Genomic DNA, 24,864 nt, shown 5'->3' with positions numbered 1-24,864 from the left:
ATGATGCAGCAAGTGCCTCAGTACTGTGGCATCATGATAGTTTGATGGATAATCTGCCATTTAAGACACCAGCCTTCAACCACACAATGTGAAAATATCAGTCAAAATGACAACGATCGAGCCGAGGGCATGCAGGCGCACGCAACACACACAGTCGCAATAATAGCAGAGGGAGAGGTGATGCACCATTAGCCCCCCACCAGAGAGACGTAATGAACCCTGAAAAGTCTAGAATTTCACATGGGCCACAAGGCACACACAGCATCATTGCTAAAAACAAAACAGAGAAGCAGAGTCTTTCAACGACACACAATAGTGACAAAATGTCGACTTTCCACTCAAAATTTTTCAGAATCTGGGCAGATTTCTGGCACCTCAGCTATAAAAATGCAGTCCCTTTATGATTTGACAAGAAGAAGATTCATGCTCCAAAGAAGATGGACCATTTTTGACTGACTCACAGCCCTCACCCTTGACTCAATACTTTAATTTAATTCAGCCTGTCGCTATTAGAACAGACATGCTGACTTTCTTCCTACAAGACTATCCTCAAGTCTTGTTCTATCTTCCTAAGAGCAGTCAAATATACAATATGTTATTTACTGAATCTCAAAAAACAACATATTGAAAAACTACCAGTATATATCATATCATGAGGGTTTTTTCTATGAAACCACAGAAACACCAAAGCTAGATTACATAACAGTACTACTACTAGCAACAATTGTATACCAGACTATAAATATTAATGTATAGCTGTAACTAGCCCAGGCAAAATGTGTTTCAGCACAAAAGACCGGGCTTCTTGCGACCTCGTAATGAGCTTTTGGGGTATGACTTTGCAAAACTCTGTATAGTTACCTTACTTAACAGAAGTCTATGCATTTTCCAGTCTATGCTATTTCTGGATATTTAATAGATAAAAGAATACTTTAGAACAGCGGTCCCCAATCCCAGTCCATGAGGGCTGGTGTCCTTTTTGAAGTAGGACTGAAAACTTACATCTCTTAGTTTTATGTCACTGGAGTCTGAGGGGGTCTGGTCTGTCTGAGTGTCCAAATCAGATGAAAGACAAGCTCCAGGAACAGTTTTCACACCCTCTGACACTGCCATACACACAGATAAAAGTCACAAATGCAAGTCATCTCAAAGTTTTATTGTTGAGCAGTTACTCTAAGTGGGCACCTTGTACGGACTAACGCTAAAACAATAATGGTGAACCTGTAATTGGTTGATGGAAGAGCAGAGTAATAAGTGATAAGTAAGAAGAAGTAATACTTGGCCTCATTGTAGCAGTATTTTTAGTGTACGCTGGAGGAAAATTAGAAATATCATTTAAATCCAGACAAATAGGCCCTCTGACAAATAACACTGTTTTTCCTCTTGGACACGTGTGGAACATTTTTATGCCAATCTGCAATCTGACCTTTATTTACTAATCTGTGACACAGAAAACATATTGGACAAAATGTTCTACAGTCAGCTTCAGAAAGGAACATCAACAGCCTCAAAATTGGTCCAACATCCAAGAGCCTTTCTCGACAATAGAGATAAAATAAAGAAACAGAGTCGGAGCCACTTCAACACAGAATTTCCAAAGCCAGCAGAGCAGAGGCAAAAGACTGAGCAGCTTATCAAAGCATCAGCAGCAGGAAGTGCTGAGTGCAGTGATGTAGACTTCAGATCCGCGAGAACACGAAAGAGAAGATGCCTTGTTGCCACCAGCTGTAAGAGCAAGGTGAACCCTCCGCTTTGTGTGTGTGTGTTCTTTTATTTTCGTTCTTACAAGGACTCAATGTCCTAACAGGAATAGAGAGACAGAGGAAAAAAGAAATCATCTACCACGAGGAGATGTTGTCAGTCCTCATTTTCCTTCCAGAGACTGTTTCAGGGTAACACTGTCTCTCTGTCTCCCACATATTATAATCACTCACCAAGGTGGTGCTGTGTTTGCACAGCATGCTAATGACAGAATACAATATACTGATTTAACCTTGTTCACCATCTTAGTTTAGCGCGTTAGCATGCTAATACCTGGCGAAAACAGTACTAAATACAAATTAGCCTAACTCTGTGGCTAATAATCAGAGTCAGAATACTTTGCATGTAAGGACATAATAATAATAATAATAAGATCATAAACAAATGCATTAGACAAAAAAAATGAGCTGATTATAACACTAGGGGAAGTTTTATCACCAAAAAGCAGGACTAGAGCACAAATTAACCAAATTAACTAAAATCATTACAGTCTCTCCAGTCAACATTGGGGCACTTTTTACTCAAAGAATCAAAAACTGCTATTCTGGTATTTTAGCATGTCCTGTGCTTATCATGAGTAAAACACACTGACAATCATTTGGGAAAAGAAAGACAGAGTGCCCAGTTTTGAATTCATGCTATTATGTATTGTAGTTTAGATTTCAGTTTTTCTAGTTCAGGACACAAACTGTGATGGATAATCATGTCATGTGTGTGTCCATATTTTACCTGATTGTTCTTGCTGTTCTCCTGCAGAGAGCTCCCGACTCTGTAGCTTTGATTGGACATCTTCAGCATCAATGGATTCAGGGCTGTTCTGGTTGTTAGTTGCTGTGTTTTGACTGGATGCCTTATTCAGATAAACAAACAGGCAAATATATTCATTTATTTTTACCCATAATATCTGGTATGGGCATCCTGAGACAGAAGCTTTGGAATTCTCTCATGTGAAAATAATGAATGCCAATTTTTTTCAGTGGTTTCAAAATCTTTTGCTTGTTCAATCTACAGACAAAATAGCAGTATAATGTATATGGAAAAAAAGCAGGAACAATTGACTTTTTTATTAGCTATATTGGAGTTTCTCCTTTAATGTATCCAAGAAACATTAGCTCTTACAGTCCACATAAACAGCTGACCTCATATGTGTTGGTAGAGACCTGTGGTGGCATCTGGACGTAGCTCGTTTCTGGACTGAGACATGTGGAGCTGTCCAGGCTGAAATGCGTGGCCAGTGCACCCTTGTTGGTCAGTGTGATGGTCCGTGAAATAGTCTGGCCCACAACGTGCGAACCAAAGTCAATAAACTGGCTGTCAACCTTCAGCTAGAGAAAGAGTATAGTCACATCCTGTAATTAGCAATGTCAGTGAACAGCTGCCAGGCAAAGTACATAGTTTTACATACATTAATTCACAGAAAGCTGATTAAATAAGACAGTGAGCAAAAATAAAAAGGCAGTCAGTGTTTTTTTCTGTGGTGTGACCATGCAGTGTGATTGGTTTAGCCACAAATTCATTTCCCTAAATAATTATTAGAGCTAAATTTATAAGGGTAAAAAGCTACAGCAAGACTGGACAAGAAATTCACATCACAAAATACACACAAGACGCAAGCTTATGAAATCAGAATTAGCAGTTATCTGTAATTACCAAAAACTTTGGCTATAGCTCACTACTCACAATACATTTCTTTACAGTGCATCTGATGGGCACAAAGAAGGGACCCAGAGCTGATGCAAACTGGAGCTCTCCTTCCAAGTCCTCGTTGATCTGCAGAGATTAGATAATGATTTTGTGGTAAGCAAAAACAAAGGCTTCATGTTTGATCAAGCGGCAGAAAATTTGATGCTAAAACAAAGAGTGGGGCAGTGGAGGAGTTGTATGAGTTGTTTGCTGCAAAGGATGTGGAACCAAATCTTAAATAAGATGACCCATCTTGAAGGAAGAACACAACATTTTAAGAAAGACACTTACAGAGAACACTTTTGCAGGAAAGATGATAGGATAATTAACAACCTCACGCCATTACGTGTATGGCAAATCGGGAAGAAGCTACTTTGGCCAGCAAAAAATATCCACCTGCTGTAAAAGACTCATTATTTAGCATGTTGTGTTTAAGTTATTCCATGTGATAAAACAGGGAAGATACCACACAATTAATCTTCAGAGAAATACTTAATTTCATCCCTATTATTGAGTATTTGTACAGTAAGTATGATTTCAAAAGTTAAAAACAAACAACAGGTGATAACCACTGAAATAGTTTTTGATGAAAATAAAGATTAAAGAAAAAAATAAGTATAGATGTTTATAGGCAGTGGTGATGCTACAAACCATTGGCTGGAAAATAGCCTGCATGTCAAATGACATCCCGGTGGATAACAAAGTAGGAGGCTGGAAGCTGAAACACAAATGCCAGAAAGTTGAAGATTATTTTCATTTCTTGATCACAGCTTAAAAAGTGAGTCACATTACAACATGATATTGGATATTACTGTTTAATGCAAAGCTCTGGTAGAGGTATAAAGAAGTGTATGATTAGCAACAAAATTTAAAGTATAACAGCATTTGACTTGAAGGTAAAAACCCTACAATGATACAGAGGATACCCCAACAATCAAATGACTCCCTTTGAGCAAGGACTTGGCAACAGTGAGAGAGAAAAACTCCCTTTTAACAGGAAGAAACCTCCAGCAGAACAAGGCTCAGGTAGGGGCAGCCATCTGTTGTGACTGGCTGAGTATGACAGCAATAATATAGTACAGCAAATTTGCTGTTTTCAACAAACAATTAGCAGCTCTAAATAAAATACTAAACTATAATGAATAAGCTAATGTCAAAAGTAAACCTGATGCTCACTTGACAAGCCAAAGAAAACAAAGTGAAACAAAAATCTACTATTCTATATGAAAGCCATGTAAAGTGGAATCCATAGTTAGACAAAATATAGCAGTTAATCCTTATTATATTGCAGGGGAAATCATACAAGTAAGTAAAAATTCTATTTCCAAATAAGAAAACAAACATGAGGACTGTGAGCTATTTCAAACCAACATGTGTATCTCACAGCACATGTTCGCACAAACCCTAATGCTGCCCCGAGGAGCTTGATAACTTGCTGCCCTTTGAGAGACACGAGAAGAGGCCCGATCAATATAAATATAGCAGGCAGGCGGCCAGGGAAGCAAGGCGAATTCTCAAAATTCAATAAATAAACAAGAAGTTGGAACCGCGCAACTATGAGCATAATTAGGAGTCAGCTACAGTTACAGAATATATACCAGATCCTAAACGAACTGTTGTTGGGCTTGAAAAATACTATGATCCTGTTGCTGTGATAGTAAACTTATGTTGAGCTTCTAGTTTTTATAGCAAGTTTCATGTGCCGTTACTGTTTTGTTTTTGTAGAATATGTTCATGTTGTTTTGGTTGTTGCATTGCTTCGTGAATAAGAAACATAAGCATTCAAGCCCTTCAGCTTCTATTTGATGAACTAAAAAGAGAACATCTGTGTTTTTTGTTTGTAGGATTGACTGTCTCACACGCACACACGTCAAAAATACTACACACAAAAAAAACACAGTTAAACGGCAAACAACCTATAACCACAGTATAATAATGTGCACTATCATCAACTCCAGTGAGCAAAGGGACATTCAGTTTAGCTTAAGGCAGTTGTTTGAAGTTGTTGGTCCAGTTGCCAGGTAAAAAACTTGGAGCAGCCTGGCTGAAGCTGCCATCCAGCTCACCACTGTGATCTGGAAATCTATGAAAGAACTCCACCTGAGTAAATCTGGTAGTAAATGTCACATTGCACATTCATCTTTTTTTCCCTGGTCAGATTTCCTACTTTATTGGTGCTATTCTTCCTAGCTTCAAGACAGCTGGTATGAAGGGATATGAAGGAAAATAGAACAGTTCACTTGGGATTAAATTCTGAATGAGGCAGTCTTTGAAAAAGCCTGCTACAGCCCTATATAAATCGCTTCAAATGAGGCCATACTGTACAGTTTTTATCCTTTAATATCTACTGAAGAGGACTGAGGTGGTGAAGCTTTGTTATACAGTAGTACTGACTATACTCTCGGTTAAATTATACATTCTTGTCCTCATTGGCTTCTACTATAGTAAATCAATAAGGAGTCTCTGTCCATAATTCAGTTCAGCATAGCTAAAACACCCTCATAGTCACACTCAACCACTTCTGAAAGCAATTTACTGAGAAGCATGAAAACTCTGTCTCATGTGTGTCAATAGTACTTGAATAATCTTTCTCTCGTGCTAATTGTTCTGAAGTGAGATCTGGTTCTCTTTATATCAGGTGGCTACAAAGTACAATAATGCACAAATCTTTTCACAGTTTTAGACAACATATAAAAGCTGCAACTTTTTAAGGCTGACTAAATCTTTAGGCAGGTTATACTTTTTTAATCTATCAAAAACCAAAGTGAAGCTGCTTGAAAAGACACTCAGGCAGATGGCTGAAATAAATATGGGCCTGTCACAGAACTTAAGTCTAACTGCAGCGCTGACTGGTGCTCATATTTGGATGTTTTTAAATGGACAGACACAGACAGACTACCAAGAGGGCGATTAATAAAACAACAGACTCAGTTAAGTGCAGTGTGGTTTTCTCATGTCAGTCACTGAAATGAACTTTGACAGTTTTCAGGCAGTTGAGAAGACGAAACTAACTTTGTCAACTTGATGGTTTCAATTGGATACAAGCATAATACATAAGGCTGTCTAAGGATCTTCAATTATACAGTGTGAAAAAATCTTTTACAGAAATCAAACGGGTGATAGAGCCCTTTAGAAGAGCAGGTGAAACTCGAAGTTTGAGTTTAAATATAAGAAAGACTCCACGTTAATGTTCGACTGACACTGACGGCATTCTATAAACGTTGTTCTGGCATACAAACGTTTAAGCGTCCTTGGAAGATAAAACCTACTGACTTTTGTGACTTTTCACACCCATTGTCACCATACATTTGGCATTCATGGGTGACAGTGGGTGTAGGACTAGTTTTTGCTTCCGAGTCTGGATAAACTGTCCCCAGAACCATTGGATGATTTTCCATTAAGTCCACAGACATTTTTTGTCACAGCAGGATGTCTCTAATGAGTTGGCTCTCCGATTCAGTAACTTTTCCAGTGCCATCCCCAGGCCACAATTAAATACTATGACCAAAAAAAACCTTAACTTCTGCAAATTAGACATTTCTACTACTTGCTTGCTTACCATCAGCAGGTTAGTTTAGACCTTATTAGTATTTGCTCAAAGATAAGTACTGCTGACTATGCACAGGTCTTAGAACCGCAGCTGCTCCTATACATGCATATACTGTGTGTGTAAAAGACAGAAAACTAGGCTAAAGTAAAAATATGCTTTCGGTAGCCTGCGTTGACAGCAGGACTGATTAAATCAAATCAAATCAAATCACTTTTTATTGTCACATCACATGTGCAGGCACACTGGCACAGCACATGCGAGTGAAATTCTTGTGTGCGAGCCCCACAAGCAACAGAGATGTGCAAACACAACAACACAAACGAGCAAAATACAAGAATGGCCAACCTGAAACTAATAAATATATGTACAATATATAATAGTGTATGCATTTCTGGATGTGTATACTAAATATTTTCCTACGTGTGTGTGTGTGTGTGTGTGTGTGTGTGTGTGTGTGTGTGTGTGTGTGTGTGTGTGTGTATGTATACACATTTTTACAAATTAAATAGTAAAAAAATAAAATAAAATAAAATAATAATAATAATAATAATAATAAAGTATATAAAATATACAGAGTTGAATATGTGCAAAACAAGTGGCATTTATATACAGTGTGGAGTGCATAATGTTGAAGTTCCAGTAGTGAAGCTGAGGTGTCTATGACGTGTTCAGCAGTCTGATGGCCTGATGGAAAAAGCTGTCTCTCAGTCTGCTGGTACGGGACCGGATGCTGCAGATGCTTAATTACTTGTTAACAGGATTCTATGTTAGTCTTGCTGTGTTGTGTCTCAGGCTGCAGCCTGTTAGCGAGTGTTACCCATATGGAAAAGATATATATAAATCTTATAAAGTTTGCATCTGTCTTGTGTGAAACTTGTATGAAAAGCATACAAGAGTGAAAACAGATATAAGATCCCTTGAAAAATTATATAAATGAAATTCTTATGTTTTGGATACTTACTAAAACAATATATGAAAGTAATGAGAAAGTGGCCACTTTCATGAGAAAATCATATAAGCCTTACATGATTCACTATATGAAGTAGGCCACATCTTATGCAAGTCTTTTATAAGTTTCTTTTCCATATGGGTAATGTCAGTCATATGCGTTATGTTGAGAGCTACTGTTAAATGCAAATATAGTAACAAAAAACAAATGAAATCAAACCGAAGCCACAAAGGACCATATTTTATAGAAACAAAATGCAAGAGAATAACACTGAATACACCAAAGAGAACATATCACATCTATTAAGTAAAGTTCATTTATTAAGGTCTTTTCTCAGACAGCCAGGATTTTTTTTTCTTGGATCATCTTTTTTTTGTTTCTTAGAAAATGTGAATAAAATTTAAGCCTGGATGGACCAGGACTGCGCTGAATTTGATCTTACTGCGGTAGGATCCTATTTTTCCTGTGTAATAACTTTCCCTCTCACTCTGAATGATAGCTCTGATTGTATGCTGCTGTATGATAATAGGCACAAGAGAAAAATTAAGGCTAATGTTTCAATGCATGGGAAAGCCCAATTTGGCTCATCTGGACTTTCTCATATTTTGGGGTTTTTTTTTTGGTTTTTCCACAGAAGATAGAAGACAAAGATGCACATGTGCCTCCTAAACAGCATGAAAGCAAACTTTGCTTCAGAAAAAAGGAGAGAACAAGACAACAAGCAAACAAGACAAAAGCATAATATACAGTTAAACAATAGTACAGTTAAATCCATTACAATGCAGTGTAAATGAGACTTCAGGTTTTTAAAAACAGTTTGAGTCTAAATTGGGAAAAAAAAAAAGGTCAAATGACATATAAAGCAGTACTTTTTGATCTGGTTATTAATTAGCAGTGCAAGTGATAATGTTGTCTCTGTATTTATGGCAGTTCTTGATTTAAATAGACCAAATTTCAGTTTAGGTTTGATATGGTTTTCAGTGTTTTCATCAGATTGGGTTTATCAGGATTGAGGAAATCTCGACAATAAATGTAATTGCAGTTGGGCTTAAAGGGTCCTCTTTTACTTTGTCACCACTGTGAATAGTTTTGTCAGTAACAAACTTCCAAACGACTGAACCAAATGAAACAAACCGTACGTGTGATCACACCCTCAGTATCTGCCGAGTACCACCATTTCTACGACAGTCCACGGCTTTCTCTCACAACTGATCTCAGGAACATACACGCCACAGAGGGGTGTCTTCCTCTAAGCCAGTCATTTGCAGTAACATGCTAGGATGTGGCACTAACTGCAAAAACACAACTTCTATGCACTGGCTTTTCACCAAATGTGGCAAGCCCAGGCTGTTGTGGTTTTTGCACCAGTAGTGAAAAGATACAGCAGAGCCCATTGTGGCACAAATGCACCTACGCTGGGCAGGGGGTGTCGGGGGAAACGAAGCCAATTTTAGAAATTCAGGGGGCGTACAGGGAACCATGGGCTGGTGTGAAAAAGTCTAGTGTGTTCCTGGTTCCTGGTTCTCTCTCTAGCTGTGCTAATGTTTTTAGCTGGGTGAGCCATGATGATTTTTCAGTTGTCACGACTGATCTCAATACTGTGTGGTTTCATGTCTGAATAATTACACACAACAGGCACTGAAAAATACAGGGAAGGTGTATAACAGGTGCATTCATTCGTCAGGATGTATGAGCGTGACTCAGTTTGTAAAACCGAGGATTTCTGACACCACTTAGCATTTTTTTTCTAGGCTGTTTTGCTTATGATCCTGGTGCAGTTTGTGATTCTGATAAATACAGTGACAGGGTGCTTACAATTTACAGTAGTACCATGTAAACTTGATATTAAATTTAACGATCATTCCAACCATTTGATATCACTACTGTGACTGCAGTATGATGTAACCAACAGTGCTGTAGTAAAATTTTTATTATAATGTCATAAAAACTAAGACAAGAACATTTTTTTGTTGGTGGCGCTTTAAGCAGTAGACGGGGGTCAGCACGGACACCTTGACTGCTCCGTAGCTATACAGCCCATAGACAACAAATTGTGATGCACTGTCTATTCTGACACTTCTCTATCAGAACCACCGTGAACTTCAGTAGCTTGTCTGTTAGATCGGACCACACGAGCCCACTCCCCTCTCATGACCCTGTCACTGACTCACCACTGTTTCTTCCTTGGACCACTTTTGTTAGATACTGAGCACTGCAGTGCAGAAACACCCCACAAGAGTAGTTTTAGAGATGCTCTGACCCAGTCATTTATCCAGTACAATTCCTGCTTCTAACACATCAACTTTGAGGACAAAGTGTTCATTTGCTGGACAAAATATATTTCACCAAATAATAGGTGCCATGATGAAGAGATGATCAGTGTTACTTACGTTACCTGTCAGTGGTGATAATGTTACGGATGATCAGTGTATGATAACATTTATGTCTTCACAGGTAAGGTACCTTTTGAGCATGTATCATTAAATTGCCAGAGAGAAAGTAATCTAATAATAATAATAATGCATTTTATTCCTGAATTGTAGGTTTAGGGTTAACATTTGAATGAATGAATTTGTACAGAGCCTCACTCCAAGTATTTTTATTGTTTTGCTGAAACTCTGGCCATGATATACTTTTACTCACTTTCTACCCCGTTGCCTACAAATCCCAAATATAATGTAAACTTATTTTATTTAGTTGAATTTTTTAAATATACACTCAACAAAAATATAAACGCAACACCTTTGTTACTGCTCCCATTCCCCATGGGATGGACGTAGAGACCTAAAATTCATTCCAGATACACAATATAACCATCCCTCCCAAACAGTGGTCACAAATCAGTCCAAATGTGTGGTAGTGGACACATCTGCTATTTTGAGATAATCCATCCCACCTCACAGGTGTGCCACATCAGGATGCTGATCTGACATCATGAGTAGTGCACAGGTGTACCTCAGACTGCCCACAACAAAAGGCCACCCTGGAATGTGCAGTTTTGTCTCACAGGAAAATGCCACAGATGCCACAAGCAATGAGGGAGCGTGCAATTGGCATGCTGACAGCAGGAATGTCAACCAGATCTGTCGCCCGTGCATTGAATGTTCATTTCTCAACCATAAGCCGTCTCCACAGGCGTTTCAGAGAATATGGCAGCACATCCAACCGGCCTCACAACCGCAGACCTCGTGTAACCACACCAGCCCAGGACCTCCACATCCAGCAGGTTCACCTCCAAGATCGTCTGAGACCAGCCACCCAGACAGCTGCTGGAACAATTGGTTTGCACAACCAAACAATTTCTGCACAAACTGTCAGAAACCGTCTCAGGGACGCTCAACTGCATGCCCGTCGTCCTCATCGGGGTCTTGACCTGACTCCAGCTCGTCGCCGTAACAGACTTGTGTGGGCAAATGCTCACATTCGATGGCGTCTGGCACGTTGGAGAGGTGTGCGCTTCACAGATGAATCATGGTTCACATTGTTCAGGGCAGATGGCAGCTGAGAATGTCCCAGTTCTTGCATGGCCAGCATACTCACCGGACATGTCACCCATTGAGCATGTTTGGGATGTGCTTGACCGGCGTATACGACAGCGTGTACCAGTTCCCACGAATATCCAACAACCTCGCACAGCCATTGAAGTGGAGTGGACCAACATTCCACAGGCCACAATTGACAATCTGATAGACTCCATGCGACGATGTGTTGCACTGCATGAGGCAAATGGTGGTCACACCAGATACTGACCGGTTCTGGGTCCCCAGACCCCCAATAGCGCAAAAAACTGCACATTCCAGGGTGGCCTTTTGTTGTGGGCAGTCTGAGGTACACCTGTGCACTACTCATGATGTCAGATCAGCATCCTGATGTGGCACACCTGTGAGGTGGGATGGATTATCTCAATATAGCAGATGTGCCCACTACCACACATTTGGACTGATTTGTGACCACTGTTTGGGAGGGATGGTTATATTGTGTATCTGGAATGAATTTTAGGTCTCTACGTCCATCCCATGGGGAATGGGAGCAGTAACAAAGGTGTTGCGTTTATATTTTTGTTGAGTGTAGTTTTGTAAAGAGCATTTACATTTTTCTAATTCAAAGATTCAAAGATTATTTTGCAAACACCAACCAGCAACTCCTGATCCAGGGCTTTCCGAGTATGTAACACAGGTTTGGACCTTATAACCACATAGCATTCTTCTATTTGTAAAACCACAAAAACAACACCAAACAGCTGTGAAGTAACTGCTATTTTTTAAACCTTGAGAGCTCATATTATTATTGCTCTGCATATGCCTGAATACATTTTCCTCACTTTATACAATAGGTTGCTATGCGGATTGCCTACCATCTGGTTATTTCAGATTTTCAGCTGTCTTCCTGTAACAAATTTAATGAGGCATCAAGTGATTAAAATGTCCAGGATTTGGGGGATGGTCATCCAACAGCATGACATGTAGTATCATGATGGTTAATGGGAGGTTAGCCACAATGAGTAATAGAGCATATCAGACCTTGTAAGGCTGTATTAACAGAAAGCCTGAATGTACTGAATTGACTAGAGCTTTGTGTTACAATTTATGAATTCAAAATTTTCACACATTCTTATTTTTATTTTGTTGTGATTAAAATGAACGAAAAGCAGGCGCAGCATTTATTATTTTAGTGCTGTAGAACTAATCTGATGTCTGCAAATGTGAAGCTAATGTGAAACTATAATATGTGCACCTACAAGTAAAATCAATAAAATCAAAGAGACGACCAACTTTACTTCTCTCAAATAAAAGGAAGATACTAGAAAAACAGTGAGTGTTATGCTTTGTATACAGTATGCGTGCATTTACCGATTTGGTATTTAAGTGCATTTTGTACATGTGAGTTTGCAATTGAGAACTCGCATGTAGAAGGTGATACGTTCAGACAAGTGGTCCTGCACTAAAGCTCAAGAACGGCATCAGTAGTGTTCAAGCTGACCCTGCTGTAGCCTGCGAGATTCTTCAACTCAGTCAGGCAGAAAGAAAAGAGATGAAGAAACCACATCAAGCCATGGGAGAGCTGATGGGAAAGTGATACACAGTGAGTGACCTGGACAACAATGCATCTCTGCTCGGCCTGTGGGCTGCTGGCATGCTGATAGAGAGGAGATAGAAGAGACATGGACTGACTCATGTAGCTGAGCCTCGTAAGAGGAGCTGTGAGCGTGGTGATCCAAGCTGGCATCCATATGTGGGAGGATAGGCTTTTCTTTCACGACCACTCCACATCATATTTTAAAAAATGACAAGAAGTGGTTGCTAAATGGTGATGCACGACCAGATGTTTCAATGTGACAACTGAAGCGGTTTAATACATATGGGAGTTTATCACAACAGACCTTTAATGTTTGATTTCTGGAATTTTATCCGTTTCTGGTGCCACACTATCAGATGTCTGAAACCAGATTTCCCGACCACTTCAATACTTTAACCCGCAAACGAGCACAACCATGAAGCAACACCGCTGCGTTAATGCAGTCCCCCCCCCCCCGGTGTCTCTCTCATCTCTATGAGATAAATATATCTATTTTGTCCTCAGCTGGGATTCAGTAGGGGTTCTAGTGGGCTGCGTGATGCTATGCTATGTTGGTTTTCCCTTCAGAGATATTTACTTTGTCTGTCATGATTCGTAGAACTGGAGTAATTGGCTCTTCCTGAATCAACTTCAATATGGTAATATTGCCTATTGAGAATTTTAGAAAGATTTTCCTAAAATTGTTGCCTAAAACAAATACTTTAGGTCTTTGTTTACTGTTATAGCTGTTATAATTAATAAAACACAAAACTTACTTGATGGTGAAAAAGTTCTTCAAGTGAGGGGAGACCCCGAGAAACTTGCAGTTAATAACTGCGTAGCTGATATTAGTCAGGACAATTTTCTTCTTGTACATTTTTCCCACATCAAAGTCCTAAAATAGACCAAAACATTTAATATAATAATTCAGTTCAGTTCAGTTTTACTTATATAGTGCCAAATCACAACAGCAGTTACCTTATAGCACTTTATATTTTAAGGTAAAGATTCTACAATAAAATAAAGACATACATTTTTGTGTTTTGGGACTGAAAAAAACCCTCATACCTTGAAGAGGATGACCTCTGGTTTACTAATGAATGGAGGCCCTTTTAACTCTTTTCCACGATTTCTTTTAGCAGTCATATTGAGCTTTCCACTCGCTATTGGAGGTTTTTCTTGCCTCAGTTGTGTTTGCACCAGTGTAGTATTCTCATTGGGCATTTTCTGTAACCACACAAGCAAAGCAACAACTGCTAATTAGTAATAATCTACTATAAGATACTCAAAGATTGCAGCCAAATGGATCCACAGTACAAAAAAAAAGAAAAAAAAAGAAAAGGGAGATCCTTTTTCTGGATCATAATTTCTTATAATTTAAACCCAGAGTCGTCCTTCATTTCTCTGCCATGTAGAAAAACTGGGAAACTACTGTTGAAATTGCTCTTCTTTTTCTTATTTTAAATTATCTGAAGGATTAAATGTGGAGTTAAACTCATTTACACCAACAGATAGAGGAGTTTCATGGTCCCGTCCACTTGTAATATGTAAAATGAGTTTGACATTCCTGGAATAGAACATGTAGGAGTTTGTATGGTGATAAAACAACAGGTAACTTCATCATCCAAAAAGTTTTCTTAAGGTGCTTTTGTTATTCAATAATTGGAAGTTTAAATCATTTTTAGGCTTGGTCTAACACATCCAACATACTGTATAGCGAACAGGTTTTTCTAGTGTCAGAAATTAACTTGGGCACAAGGTTATTTTAAAATACCTTCACCTTAGGGCACAGGCATGTACACAGCACTCTGGCTCCAGTTTCTCTCGCCATCAAAAACATGCTAAGTTAATTCTCCTGTCACTGTGCCCTTGACCATATGCTTACAGCTGGAGCACTGGCTGCAGAGGCACTGCCCACTGCTCCTAGTAAGGATGGATTAAATGGAGGGAATGAGTTGCTCTGTCAGGATTAATAAAGGATATCTAACCAAAACTTGATTTTCAAGAGTCATACTTACTACATGTTATCACAGTTGTCTAAAAATAGTGTGTGAGCTTTATGTCATAAATAATACCCTTCTCCCCCAACCCCCTGACACTGAATTAGATAATTGGTAGAAAACGGATAGATACTGTATCATTATGGATCAAGATAGTGGATTTGATACTAGTGGTATTGGTGTGGTTTACAAGGCTGCCTTATTCAGCGTTTTGTATTTTTATTCCGTCCATGCTTTATTCTGCACTGTAGAGCGCTTTTATAACTTTGTTACAAAGTGACGTGTTGACATTTAATCACTGTTCTCCCCCTCATGAATCATCTCATTAGCTTTATTGTATCGCTCTGCTCTGCTGTTGTGCTGGCTGTGTTGAAAAGTACCCTTTGATGAGGGCGTCAGTCTGATCTGTATTTTAGGAGGAGAGATCACTTCCACTTGGCTTGTCACTCGCTCAGACCTCTGAGCTGCAACGCTACGCTCGCTCTGGGCTCACAGGCACCGGCACAATGAGAAGTGATGTCCGTCGCCCCACATTTCAAGAGCGCTGGGGCTCCAGATTAGACACAGAGGCTTCTCATCTTCATGTCAGTGAGCTAGTGTAGAAACTTTCACCTTTAACGTCAACTCCCATGGAACGATCTCAAAATTGTCACTGTAGGCCAATGCTGATATGATCAACACAACTCAATTTGACTTATTTTATATATATATTGAAATAAATGATCTCTATATTAAAATATTAGCTAAGCTGTAGTTGTTGTCTAGAGTATGATGGATGGAAAGTCTTGCAATTGCTTATGTACAAATGGGAAAAAATTGGCTAGCTGTCGATTTCTAAAATGTAAACAGTGCTCTCTTTAATGTGACTAATCACATTAATGCTTTCAGAATCATTATTAATGCCAAATAAATAACACAAGTTTTCAAAAACAGAGCTCTACCTTGTTCCCTCAGCACTGAGGCCTGACTGCTGACTCTTTGTACAGAGTTTATGTGTATGTGTATGGCGTCTCTTTTCACCTGCCTGAAACAAGCTTCACTGTGACCATGCTGAGTTATTCCCATTCCAGTCTAATGCATATGCTCCAACCAGCAGGAGTCTCGAGTGCAATCTTTAGGATATTAATGTGCCTGCTGAATGGTACGTGATTTATGGCCATTTAAATTTAGCAGGTTGCATAGGTTTGCTTTCGGTCGGCTGTTGTTTTAGTCAACCTTGATGTGTTGGTCCCACAGTCCGGAGAATTCAGGCTCAGCCAGGCTGTCAGTAGGGATCTGGTGATTCACTTTCTCCTCGTTTTCCTCAGTCCCCTCCAGGTCCTCAACATCAGAGCAAGCTGACGATGACGAGGAGCTGCTGGTGTCACTGAAATCTCTGAACTGTTGGACAAATACAAATACACACGAACGATTCATTATAAATTGCTCAAAATGCCCTCCAAGCAATCATTTCATAGTAGGCATCTCAGATCTTAGATTCCCCCTCACGATTGTGGCTTTCTCCTCAGCAGCTGATGGGGGAACAGAATCCAGGTAGTACGGGAGCTTCTCACTTGCCCTCCTCAGAGATAGGAACTTCTCAGTGGCTGAGGGTTTGGGCAGTAGCAGTGCCGGCTTCCTCTGCCTCCTATTCGTCAGCTGTTCTTCCTGAAGGATTTTTGAAACAATCTCCACTCTTTTTGACTTCTGGCTCTCCTGAAATTCCCTGAGAAGGGTAAATCGACAACACTGCATTATCCTGAAATGGGGTCATGCATTCCTCAGCACACAGTGAGAGAAAACACCCACACGTTGCTGCATGGAGTGGGAGTGGAGGACATGCGTGTGGGAGAGGAGAGGATAGGAGAGGAGAGTAGAGGAGAGGACATACCCTTCTTTACGTTTTGTTTCCTGCTGTTGTTTCTGCTGGTACATATGTTTCATACTGTTGATTCCTTGGGCCTGCAGGGATTCTCTCAGTTGTCTTTGTAGCTGCTCCTTCTTCTGGGCATTAGCTCTGGCTCTGCTTTGCTGGACCTGTAAATTCTCCTAAGGAAACAACGGCAGATTAATAAAGCTATACTCGACCACATGCAGCTTTAAGACTGAACTGACTGTTTGAAGGCAGAGACATCAGACAAAGAGACATTTTCTCTTTAGACACACAATTTGCCTTGAATCATATGTTTAATCAGAAAATACAGCAATAAACAGAAACAAAGCATTGTCAACAGTACATATCCACACACAACTCAAAGTGAGCCTAGTTGGATCACTATGACTTCATAGCTTCATTGCTAAATAATTCATAATGCAAATGTTAATTTAGGCACTTAAAATGATGTTATAGTAACCAAAAAGCACAGTAGTGATATAAAAAAATAATAACATATAGGCTTTTTTTTTATCTCATCATTAATGAAACAACCACAATGTTATGCTGTTCTTTTGCTTACTTGGGTTGCTTCTATGTTAGTTTTCAATGACTTTACAGCCTGTAACCTCTTTTCCAGTAACTCTTGGTTCTGCCGCTCCCTCTCAGCCTCCTGCTGATTCATCCTGAATGAAATGGGGACACCAACTAAGCACGCAAAATGTCAAATACAGCACAGAGAGAAAACAGCAAATGTGCTATTATTGCCTGGCATTAAAAACCCAAGGTTGAGCCAAATTTACACTGGTGACATCGTAAGTAGTACAAAAGGACAGAATTCAAGTCAACTTATAGGTGGAATAAACTTGGAAGTAACAGCAAATATTTTCAGATTATCTTCAGCCACAGACAAATACATATTTGGTAAGCATACATACAATTGTATGTGTAGTTTTTACAACCTTTAATAAAATTGTGTGTTCATAATGTATAAATGGGATTTCCACAAGGTCAACTATTGGCTTATTGGAGTTTTTATAGTTTTTGGCTTTCTAGGCACCAGCTATTTCTGTGTAGAATTTGTTTCCATTAACAAATAAAAAAATATATACAATAGGACCTATGATGGTCTCACTACATTTCCACAATGGGTTCAATTGAAGTGTAGATTGTGCTAAAATTTACATTTGTGAAATATCATGCAAAATTATTATACACCAGAACAGACTCTAATGGCTTGAGTAATTAGTGATTTTTAGAAAAATCAAGATTTGAATAGATTTTTTGTCTTCTCAGATCACTTTCAGCTAGATCAATGATGTATAAATCTGAGCTCTTTCAAGTGTCATGTCTACTCTGCTTGTAATGCAATTTGCCAGGATGTGCGAATGATCAATAGGACGTGCCAGCTCTCCAATGAGTCCTCTGAGATAATTCACATCTTTGTTTTACCCCTCTGACACTGTTTATTGGTTTGAAAGCTGATTACCTTTTTACAGTCTGTTTCAAGTACTTGGCAGCTATTTTGCGGCTCTCTCGGCCCTCTTCGATTTTCCTCTGACATTCAGTCTTCTCTTTCTTTAGCATGGCTGCCTGTTTACTATCAGAAGAGAATCACAGACACTTACACACAGAGTGTTATCATCACATGGCTATTTTTGGCTTGTGATAGAGGCTTCTCACGAAAATAATCACATGCTTTAAATATAATGGATACACAGGAACAAAATGTGCCTACAAGAGTCATTTCACTCAGGTTATGTGCAACACATCACTCTTAGTTATTCACATAATGACAAATCGCTTTGAATTGTCTATGCATAATAAGGACAACAAATCAGGGGAAAAAGCAAAGCTTTTAGGAGGGTAAATATGGCTGTTTTCCATACTCCCTCAGATTCTTCATCTTGAGTTGCAGGTTTTGGCTGGCTTCCCTCTCCTGCTGCAGCCTCGTTGCTGCCTTCTGGGCTTTAAGAACCTGGAAGAGCTGCTCCTCTTCCTGCACCTCCTGCCGGAGCAAGGAGCATCTGCCAAGCTCAACTTCCACCTCACTCAGCTCCAGTCTGAGGAGCAAGGACAAATGCATGCAGATGGAATAAAATGAATGGGAGAACTCTAAAAACACTAAGTATCTGTAGAGTCAATACGATGAATATTACCACCTCAATATCAGCCAGCTGTCAGCCCTGAAAACACATGCAATTAAAAATCCCCGATCCCTCTACTTTAAACTATAAACACGCCCTTTTCTTTCAATGGCAGTTTCACCAAGAGGTGACACTTTTCATACAAAGTTTTGACTTTAACAGTTTCACACTGTTCTGAGACATTTCATACTGACATTTTTTAACTGACTGAAATACTCTCATTACAAGCTGTAAGCTTATAGTCAGCTTGACCACGCAGAGATTTGCACTGCACTGTGAAACACCCAAAGTATTCCTATTCTATCCTATTTCTAAACTGTTATTTTTTTTTATCTTATAAATGTCGTTCAAATAAGAGGCCAGCTTAAACCTGGCTGTATGATTGTTTAAAAAGCTTCTAAACCTGCACTGAAACCATTACAGTATTTTATTTCCCTCTAGAAAAACCCACACTTCCTAACAGCAGAATGAGAAAGGATTCCTTACAGATTTTTTACACAGCAAAATTGTTTACAGCCTTTATTACTGTATTGAGTAACCAGGCTTTATGACTAAAAAGTGCACAAAAAAACCCACAAGGGGCTGCAGAGCTGTGGGTGTGTTTTCTAGGATACCACTGAAGTGCTGAAATACAATCCATGAAGACCAGTTAGAAAAATACATTTTTGAGTTTGAAGCTTTATCAGACACCCAAACACAGCTAATCCGTTTGGTTACATGCTGACAACTGCAAAAAAACCAAAACACAAATACACTGTTCTTGCAACAAAATTATCTGCCACCCTCTGTGTTTGCTCTCAGTGTCAAAGCAGTGGTATAATTGCGGCAAATAAGGGTGCTGGCCTTTTCTAGCAGTACTAATGCCTCTTAGATCAAGACCTGTTTTCTTCTTGGACTCACTCTAGTTGCTTCAGCTCAATGTTGATGTGGCCCTCGAGCTCCTCCTCACTCTGCAGCTTTTGACATAGGTGCTTATGCTGGGCTCGCAGTCGAAACAAAGCCACGCTGACAATTTTAAACAGAAAGACAAAAAAAATTAGTCAAAATAAAAGTACCAAAGACCAGTTGGTTTATTTTAAACTCACCTGTTGTCTGTTACTTTCTGTTGTTCTATCTCTCTCTCCAAGTTATCCCTCTGCTCCAACAAACTTTGAATATTCTGTTGACAGAGTTTTAGCTTTTCTCTGAAGAAAAAAAAAACACAGGATAAAGAAGACAAGCTGCAGTGCTGACATAGAGAAACACCAAAAACGTGAACATTTTCAAGGCACTTAAAATAGGATGCGTACAGAGCACTGGCTAATGGATTTCCTTGAGGCCACTGCAACAACAGGGAGGTAATTCTGTGTCCTAACAAGGTAATCAAATGAAGATATTAGAAAGCTGAGAGTGGACACACACTGTAACAGCTTTGAATTGCCCAATGTTCCTTTTGCAGTCTAATGGTGTGCAACACAACAATCTGCGGCTGTGGCAAAAGACCGTCATAAAAAGAAAATTGTGGCACGTGGTATGACAAGGCCTGCAGACAGGTTGAAAGATAGGTGCATTTAGGTTCCCATTAAACACACGTTTACTGTGGCTGAAGTATAACTCCACGCTGACCGCTGATGCTCTGTGCTAAAGGAAGATGACAGACATTTTCCATGGAACTGCATCACAGTTCATCAGGTGCTCAATGGCTCATGGTCCAGACAAATAAAAAGACGGAAGGAAAGTGGGGAGAAAGGACATTATAAGAAATGTTCTGTCCTCGGCTGAAATCATTTTCTACAAATTGCCGAATCAGTTGGAACAGATATGATTGGCCTTGTGTGAAAAGGGCAGGAGCAGAAAAAAATGGAATAAAACAGGGGAACATTTTTGAAAAGACTGGGCAAAAGCCTGTGTATTTTTAAAAAAAATTCTCATAAAAAAGCTTTTCTACTGGTACTGGTTTGTGTGGAGTCTAGAAAGGTTCACAAAATGTAGGTAAGGAGCTTCTGTAGCTCTAGAGGTCTGTCAGTGCCAGGTTCAGACCTGGCTTTCAACACGTCATGCTCCTTCTGTCCGTGAAAGCAGTCCAGCTGGTCGAGGTTTCGTCTCAGCTTGAACATCCGTGCTGTCTCGGCATAACTCCTCTTCTTACAACCGTCAGCCATAGCCGCAAGGTCACCATCGTCAACACCATCATCCTCTCTTGGGGCAGATGCAGAATTACATTTAGAAAAGGCTCCTTATGTGATGCAAACTCTTAGATACACACACTATTATTCACAGACTGTCTTTCGTGTATGGAAGTATATGATGTAACAGACTTTCAACAGATGCTGAAATAAAAAACAGAAATTGAACTTTATTGCTTTGTATAACAATATCTGACCGAAACAAGCACCGTGGTTTTGAATACAAGACACACTGCCATTTGGATTTAACTGCCCAATAGTTCTAAAAAAAAAATAAAAATAAAAATAGCAAACACCCACTCAGACAATTCTTCTAACCAGTCCAAATCAGCAGGCACATCTGACTCTTCGGCTTTAAAGGTTTCATCACTTGGATCATCTGAAATAAATCAGCATATCTCAGTCTCAAGCTAAAAAAGGGCTGTTTTATATAGGTGTAGTTATGGATAAAGTAATGTATATCTGTGAGACTTAAAGGCTTTTTTTTCTGAAAGCTACATGAAGCAGCAGGATCTGGTATTTACCATTTACTCTCCTCACCTGGACTGAGGTGGACATCCAGCTGTCCACACCTGTCAGGCTCCACCTCTGCGGGGCTTCTCCTGTCTTCTACCTCCATGTCACCTTACTTATGAAGGGCACAGGACTACATTACCGAGCAAGCCTTAATGATAACGGCATACAGAAATAGACATAGCAAATCTGTTAAATCCAGGTGAAGTCATTCAATGACTGAGAGCCAGTTCTTTCACGCAACAGGAAAATAAATTAATATTAAAAACTGGCCACTATTGCTGAAATTTAAATGTAGTTTTAAGCGGCTCTTTTTGGCGGTTTAGTAGGGTTAGGTTATATTTCCGTAGTGCCAGTGTGACATTTGTCCCAAGCACCATAACATTCAATCAGAATAATCCTAAAAGAAAACTGATCTGTCTTTTATTCGAGCTGAGCTAGCTTGAAGAGCAAGAAAGTGGGGCCAGCTAAAGCAAATGATAATAATAATACAGTGTTTGCTCTGTGTCACTCTTACGACAAAAACAAAACATTAAAAAAAAACGGTTACCTTTTGTAGCTCGTCTTTCCTCTTATAAAAACGGCTTCTCAACATCACTTTTTCTCAAAGCAGCCATGTTTGCTGGTGTTTCCAAGGAAACGTGACGCGAGGGGCGGAGTCGTACTGCCCGCTGAAACCTTCCAGGTGCGACAGAAATTAACCGTTGGTGGCAAAATAGTACCGACAGCATCAAAAATCGATTTACCTGTCGAAATGATCCAAAAGAAAAGTCTGTCGTTGTACGGTAATGACATGGCAGACTGTTACAGACATTATAAGACTTTAATTCAACACGAAATATAAAAATGTAAAGGTTTTAATATCTAAGATGACTTTCTTTCGTTCTTACAACATTGCACATTGCCATTCACCGTCTTTTTTTCTCTGGCCTGACAACAGTCAAGAAGCCAGAGAGCACAAAACATCTCAGCTGATTTAGAGAGAATGATATGTCTGTGTTATGCAAAGTCTTTTGTCAAGCATGCACAACCCCACGGGAAACAGGCGCGCATTTTCTAGTAGATTGGTGGGTTATTGCACCATCACAAGGCTTCTTTTTCTTTTTGCCATTATTAAGCTTTCATCGAGCTCATCATAATTTTGAAGTGGAATTCACAAGAGGAAGGAGAAATGTGTGTTCTTACTGTATATCACACTGAAGTCATGTGACAGGCCTAGAGGAATAAGTTGTATTACCATAGGAGGCCTGGTAAATAAATAGTGTGAGGATGCGTGACTGTGATGAATGGGAGGGAGACTTTTTTTGTTTTGTTTTTTGAGATAAAGGGAAGAAAAGTGACTTGAGTAGAAAAAGGAGCTCGGCGGATATTAAGGAGGGATCAGCTGGAGAAAAACAGAAAGATAAGAGAGAGAATACATGATGGTGAAAAAAGGAGCCTAACAGGAAAAAGGAGGAGTTTATGGATGAGGAATCCAACAAATGCAGTCCTGTTAAATGCACTGTAGTGTGTACGACAACCTAACATTTTCCACATCAAAAGCCCTTACAGTCCAACTCCAAGAGAAGGGGTGGCCAGGAGGGTGGAGTGAATCTACAGCCCCTGGCCATGCTGACCTTTATGGTGCGGTTGACAATAAATATAAGCACCCACCTAATGGAGAGAGCTTGAAAAATAATTGAGTTACAAAACTTTGGAAAAGTGGACTCACAGAACAAAAACAACCACACTTCAGGAAAAATGTATCAACCAGATTCAGAAAGAGACTAATGACTAGTTCAACTTCATTAACTTGTATTTGATGTATATATTATCCTCTTAAACAGCATTGTTTCTGTTTTGTCTGCATGGCGAGGATTACTGCATCACATTCGAATCTGCTTTGCCTGACCATATTCACAGTTGCTGCTTTGCTTAATGAGACATAATGAGTGTTTTTCCAGGAATTTTTAGAAATGCGTTACTCGAAAGTAGGTATGACAGGAAAGTAGAGGAGGAGCAAGACATGAGGAGTGCCAGTGTAGGAATCCTCATCCCTCCCATCCCTGTATTCTCTAATATGACTTTTCTGTCAACTTACTGTACTGATGTCTTATCTAATCTCTATTCAGTTCCTTTAGAGGCTAAATCTCGTGAAACTGTGGCCTTTGATCTCATACACCAGAAAATGTTTGATCCCTGAGAAACAGTCTGATCTGCATGTGCTTTAGAAAAGAATTATATAACAGTCTGGGGTGGAGGCGTGGATGTAAAAGTGTACATACTGTAGGCTTATTTCACAAAAACCTAGCAACACATGCAACCAGGTTTTGGAGGGCATATTCCAGATCCACTCTATAAGGCTTTTAACAGCTGGGTTTGCAACACAACAAACACAGTCTGTGATTACGTTTACACTGCGAAGGAGGACATTACAAGATTAAACTAAACAGTTGTTCTTTTATGCATTAGTACATGCATTTTGTTTTTGTCACTCCTATACATACAATATGTCTTTTATTTTTAAATTTCACAGTTAGAGAGGCAATACTCACCATAAATTCAATATGCTGAGCGAATTGATGGAAGGCCCCAAATTTTGGTGTTGGTCCGATACCAAGTAAGTACAGAGTCTATTGCATATACCAATATATTTAAGCTATAAAGGCAGCTTGTGTAGAGGAGAGCATGGGTCATGATTTGTGAGCTCATTTTTTAAAACTGTTTTTGTTTTTGGAGACCTGGAATGTTAAAGTTTCTGTCTCTAAAGCATGTTAGTTCAGCTTATGTGCTACAGGCTAAAATAGACATGACAGTCAACACAAAAAGTTTCAGACATTTTTCATAGTGCATGTTTGAGGTTCATTTCCAAGAAAAAACATTAATTACATTTAAAAAAGAATAAATAATTTATTTAAGACAGTTGAGTGGGCTTCATGCTGAATTTAGAAAAGAAAAAACAAAAACAAAGTATCGGTCCTATCGCGCTAGTATCGACTCGGTAACAATACTAGCGACACTATTGTCCACCTCCAAAGAAAGGACCTCTGCGCACACTTTGGGCAGCCCCCCTCCCAGTTTGATCTTATTCCAACAGAAAGAATCACAACTTTATGTGAGCCACTAATTACCTAATGGAGATGAGTCAAATGTGTCAAACATTACATAATATATTGAAGTCCTTTGCTTATGATGCCATTCCTGCCACCC

General features: G+C 39.4%; 1 protein-coding gene across 8 annotated transcripts in view; it reads right to left on the bottom strand.

Annotated features, from left to right (window-relative positions):
• The window catches only part of cfap74 (cilia and flagella associated protein 74), a 54,008-nt gene extending 31,638 nt beyond the window's left edge, over positions 1-22,370 (bottom strand). For 4 of the 8 annotated variants that reach the window (XM_086277421.1, XM_086277423.1, XM_086277428.1 and 1 more), the window contains exons 1-19: positions 22,226-22,370; positions 21,703-21,790; positions 21,463-21,541; positions 21,017-21,175; positions 20,083-20,181; positions 19,898-20,002; positions 18,740-18,913; positions 18,340-18,450; positions 17,434-17,536; positions 16,869-17,026; positions 16,487-16,703; positions 16,214-16,378; positions 14,067-14,225; positions 13,775-13,893; positions 4,096-4,162; positions 3,442-3,531; positions 2,901-3,086; positions 2,491-2,611; positions 1,003-1,106 (exon numbers count right to left, since the gene is read on the bottom strand). In XM_086277421.1, coding sequence (XP_086133547.1) covers positions 1,003-1,106; positions 2,491-2,611; positions 2,901-3,086; positions 3,442-3,531; positions 4,096-4,162; positions 13,775-13,893; positions 14,067-14,225; positions 16,214-16,378; positions 16,487-16,703; positions 16,869-17,026; positions 17,434-17,536; positions 18,340-18,450; positions 18,740-18,913; positions 19,898-20,002; positions 20,083-20,181; positions 21,017-21,175; positions 21,463-21,541; positions 21,703-21,781 — 2,295 coding nt within the window. In that variant the 5' untranslated portion in view covers positions 21,782-21,790; positions 22,226-22,370. Of the gene's footprint in view, positions 1-1,002; positions 1,107-2,490; positions 2,612-2,900; positions 3,087-3,441; positions 3,532-4,095; positions 4,163-13,774; positions 13,894-14,066; positions 14,226-16,213; positions 16,379-16,486; positions 16,704-16,868; positions 17,027-17,433; positions 17,537-18,339; positions 18,451-18,739; positions 18,914-19,897; positions 20,003-20,082; positions 20,182-21,016; positions 21,176-21,462; positions 21,542-21,686; positions 21,827-22,225 lie in introns of all 8 variants that reach the window. The other 4 variants (XM_086277426.1, XM_086277424.1, XM_086277427.1 and 1 more) reach the window with 4 other exon arrangements.
• Positions 22,371-24,864: the final 2,494 nt, after the last annotated feature.

Source organism: Aulonocara sp. 'chitande type north' Nkhata Bay, linkage group LG20 (genome assembly GCF_057382095.1).
Source record: "Aulonocara sp. 'chitande type north' Nkhata Bay isolate Kocher_YH1m ecotype deep benthic linkage group LG20, A_spYH_male_GT1.1, whole genome shotgun sequence".
Taxonomy (NCBI): Eukaryota; Metazoa; Chordata; class Actinopteri; order Cichliformes; family Cichlidae; genus Aulonocara; species Aulonocara sp. 'chitande type north' Nkhata Bay.
This window is presented reverse-complemented; position numbering and strand designations above follow the sequence as displayed.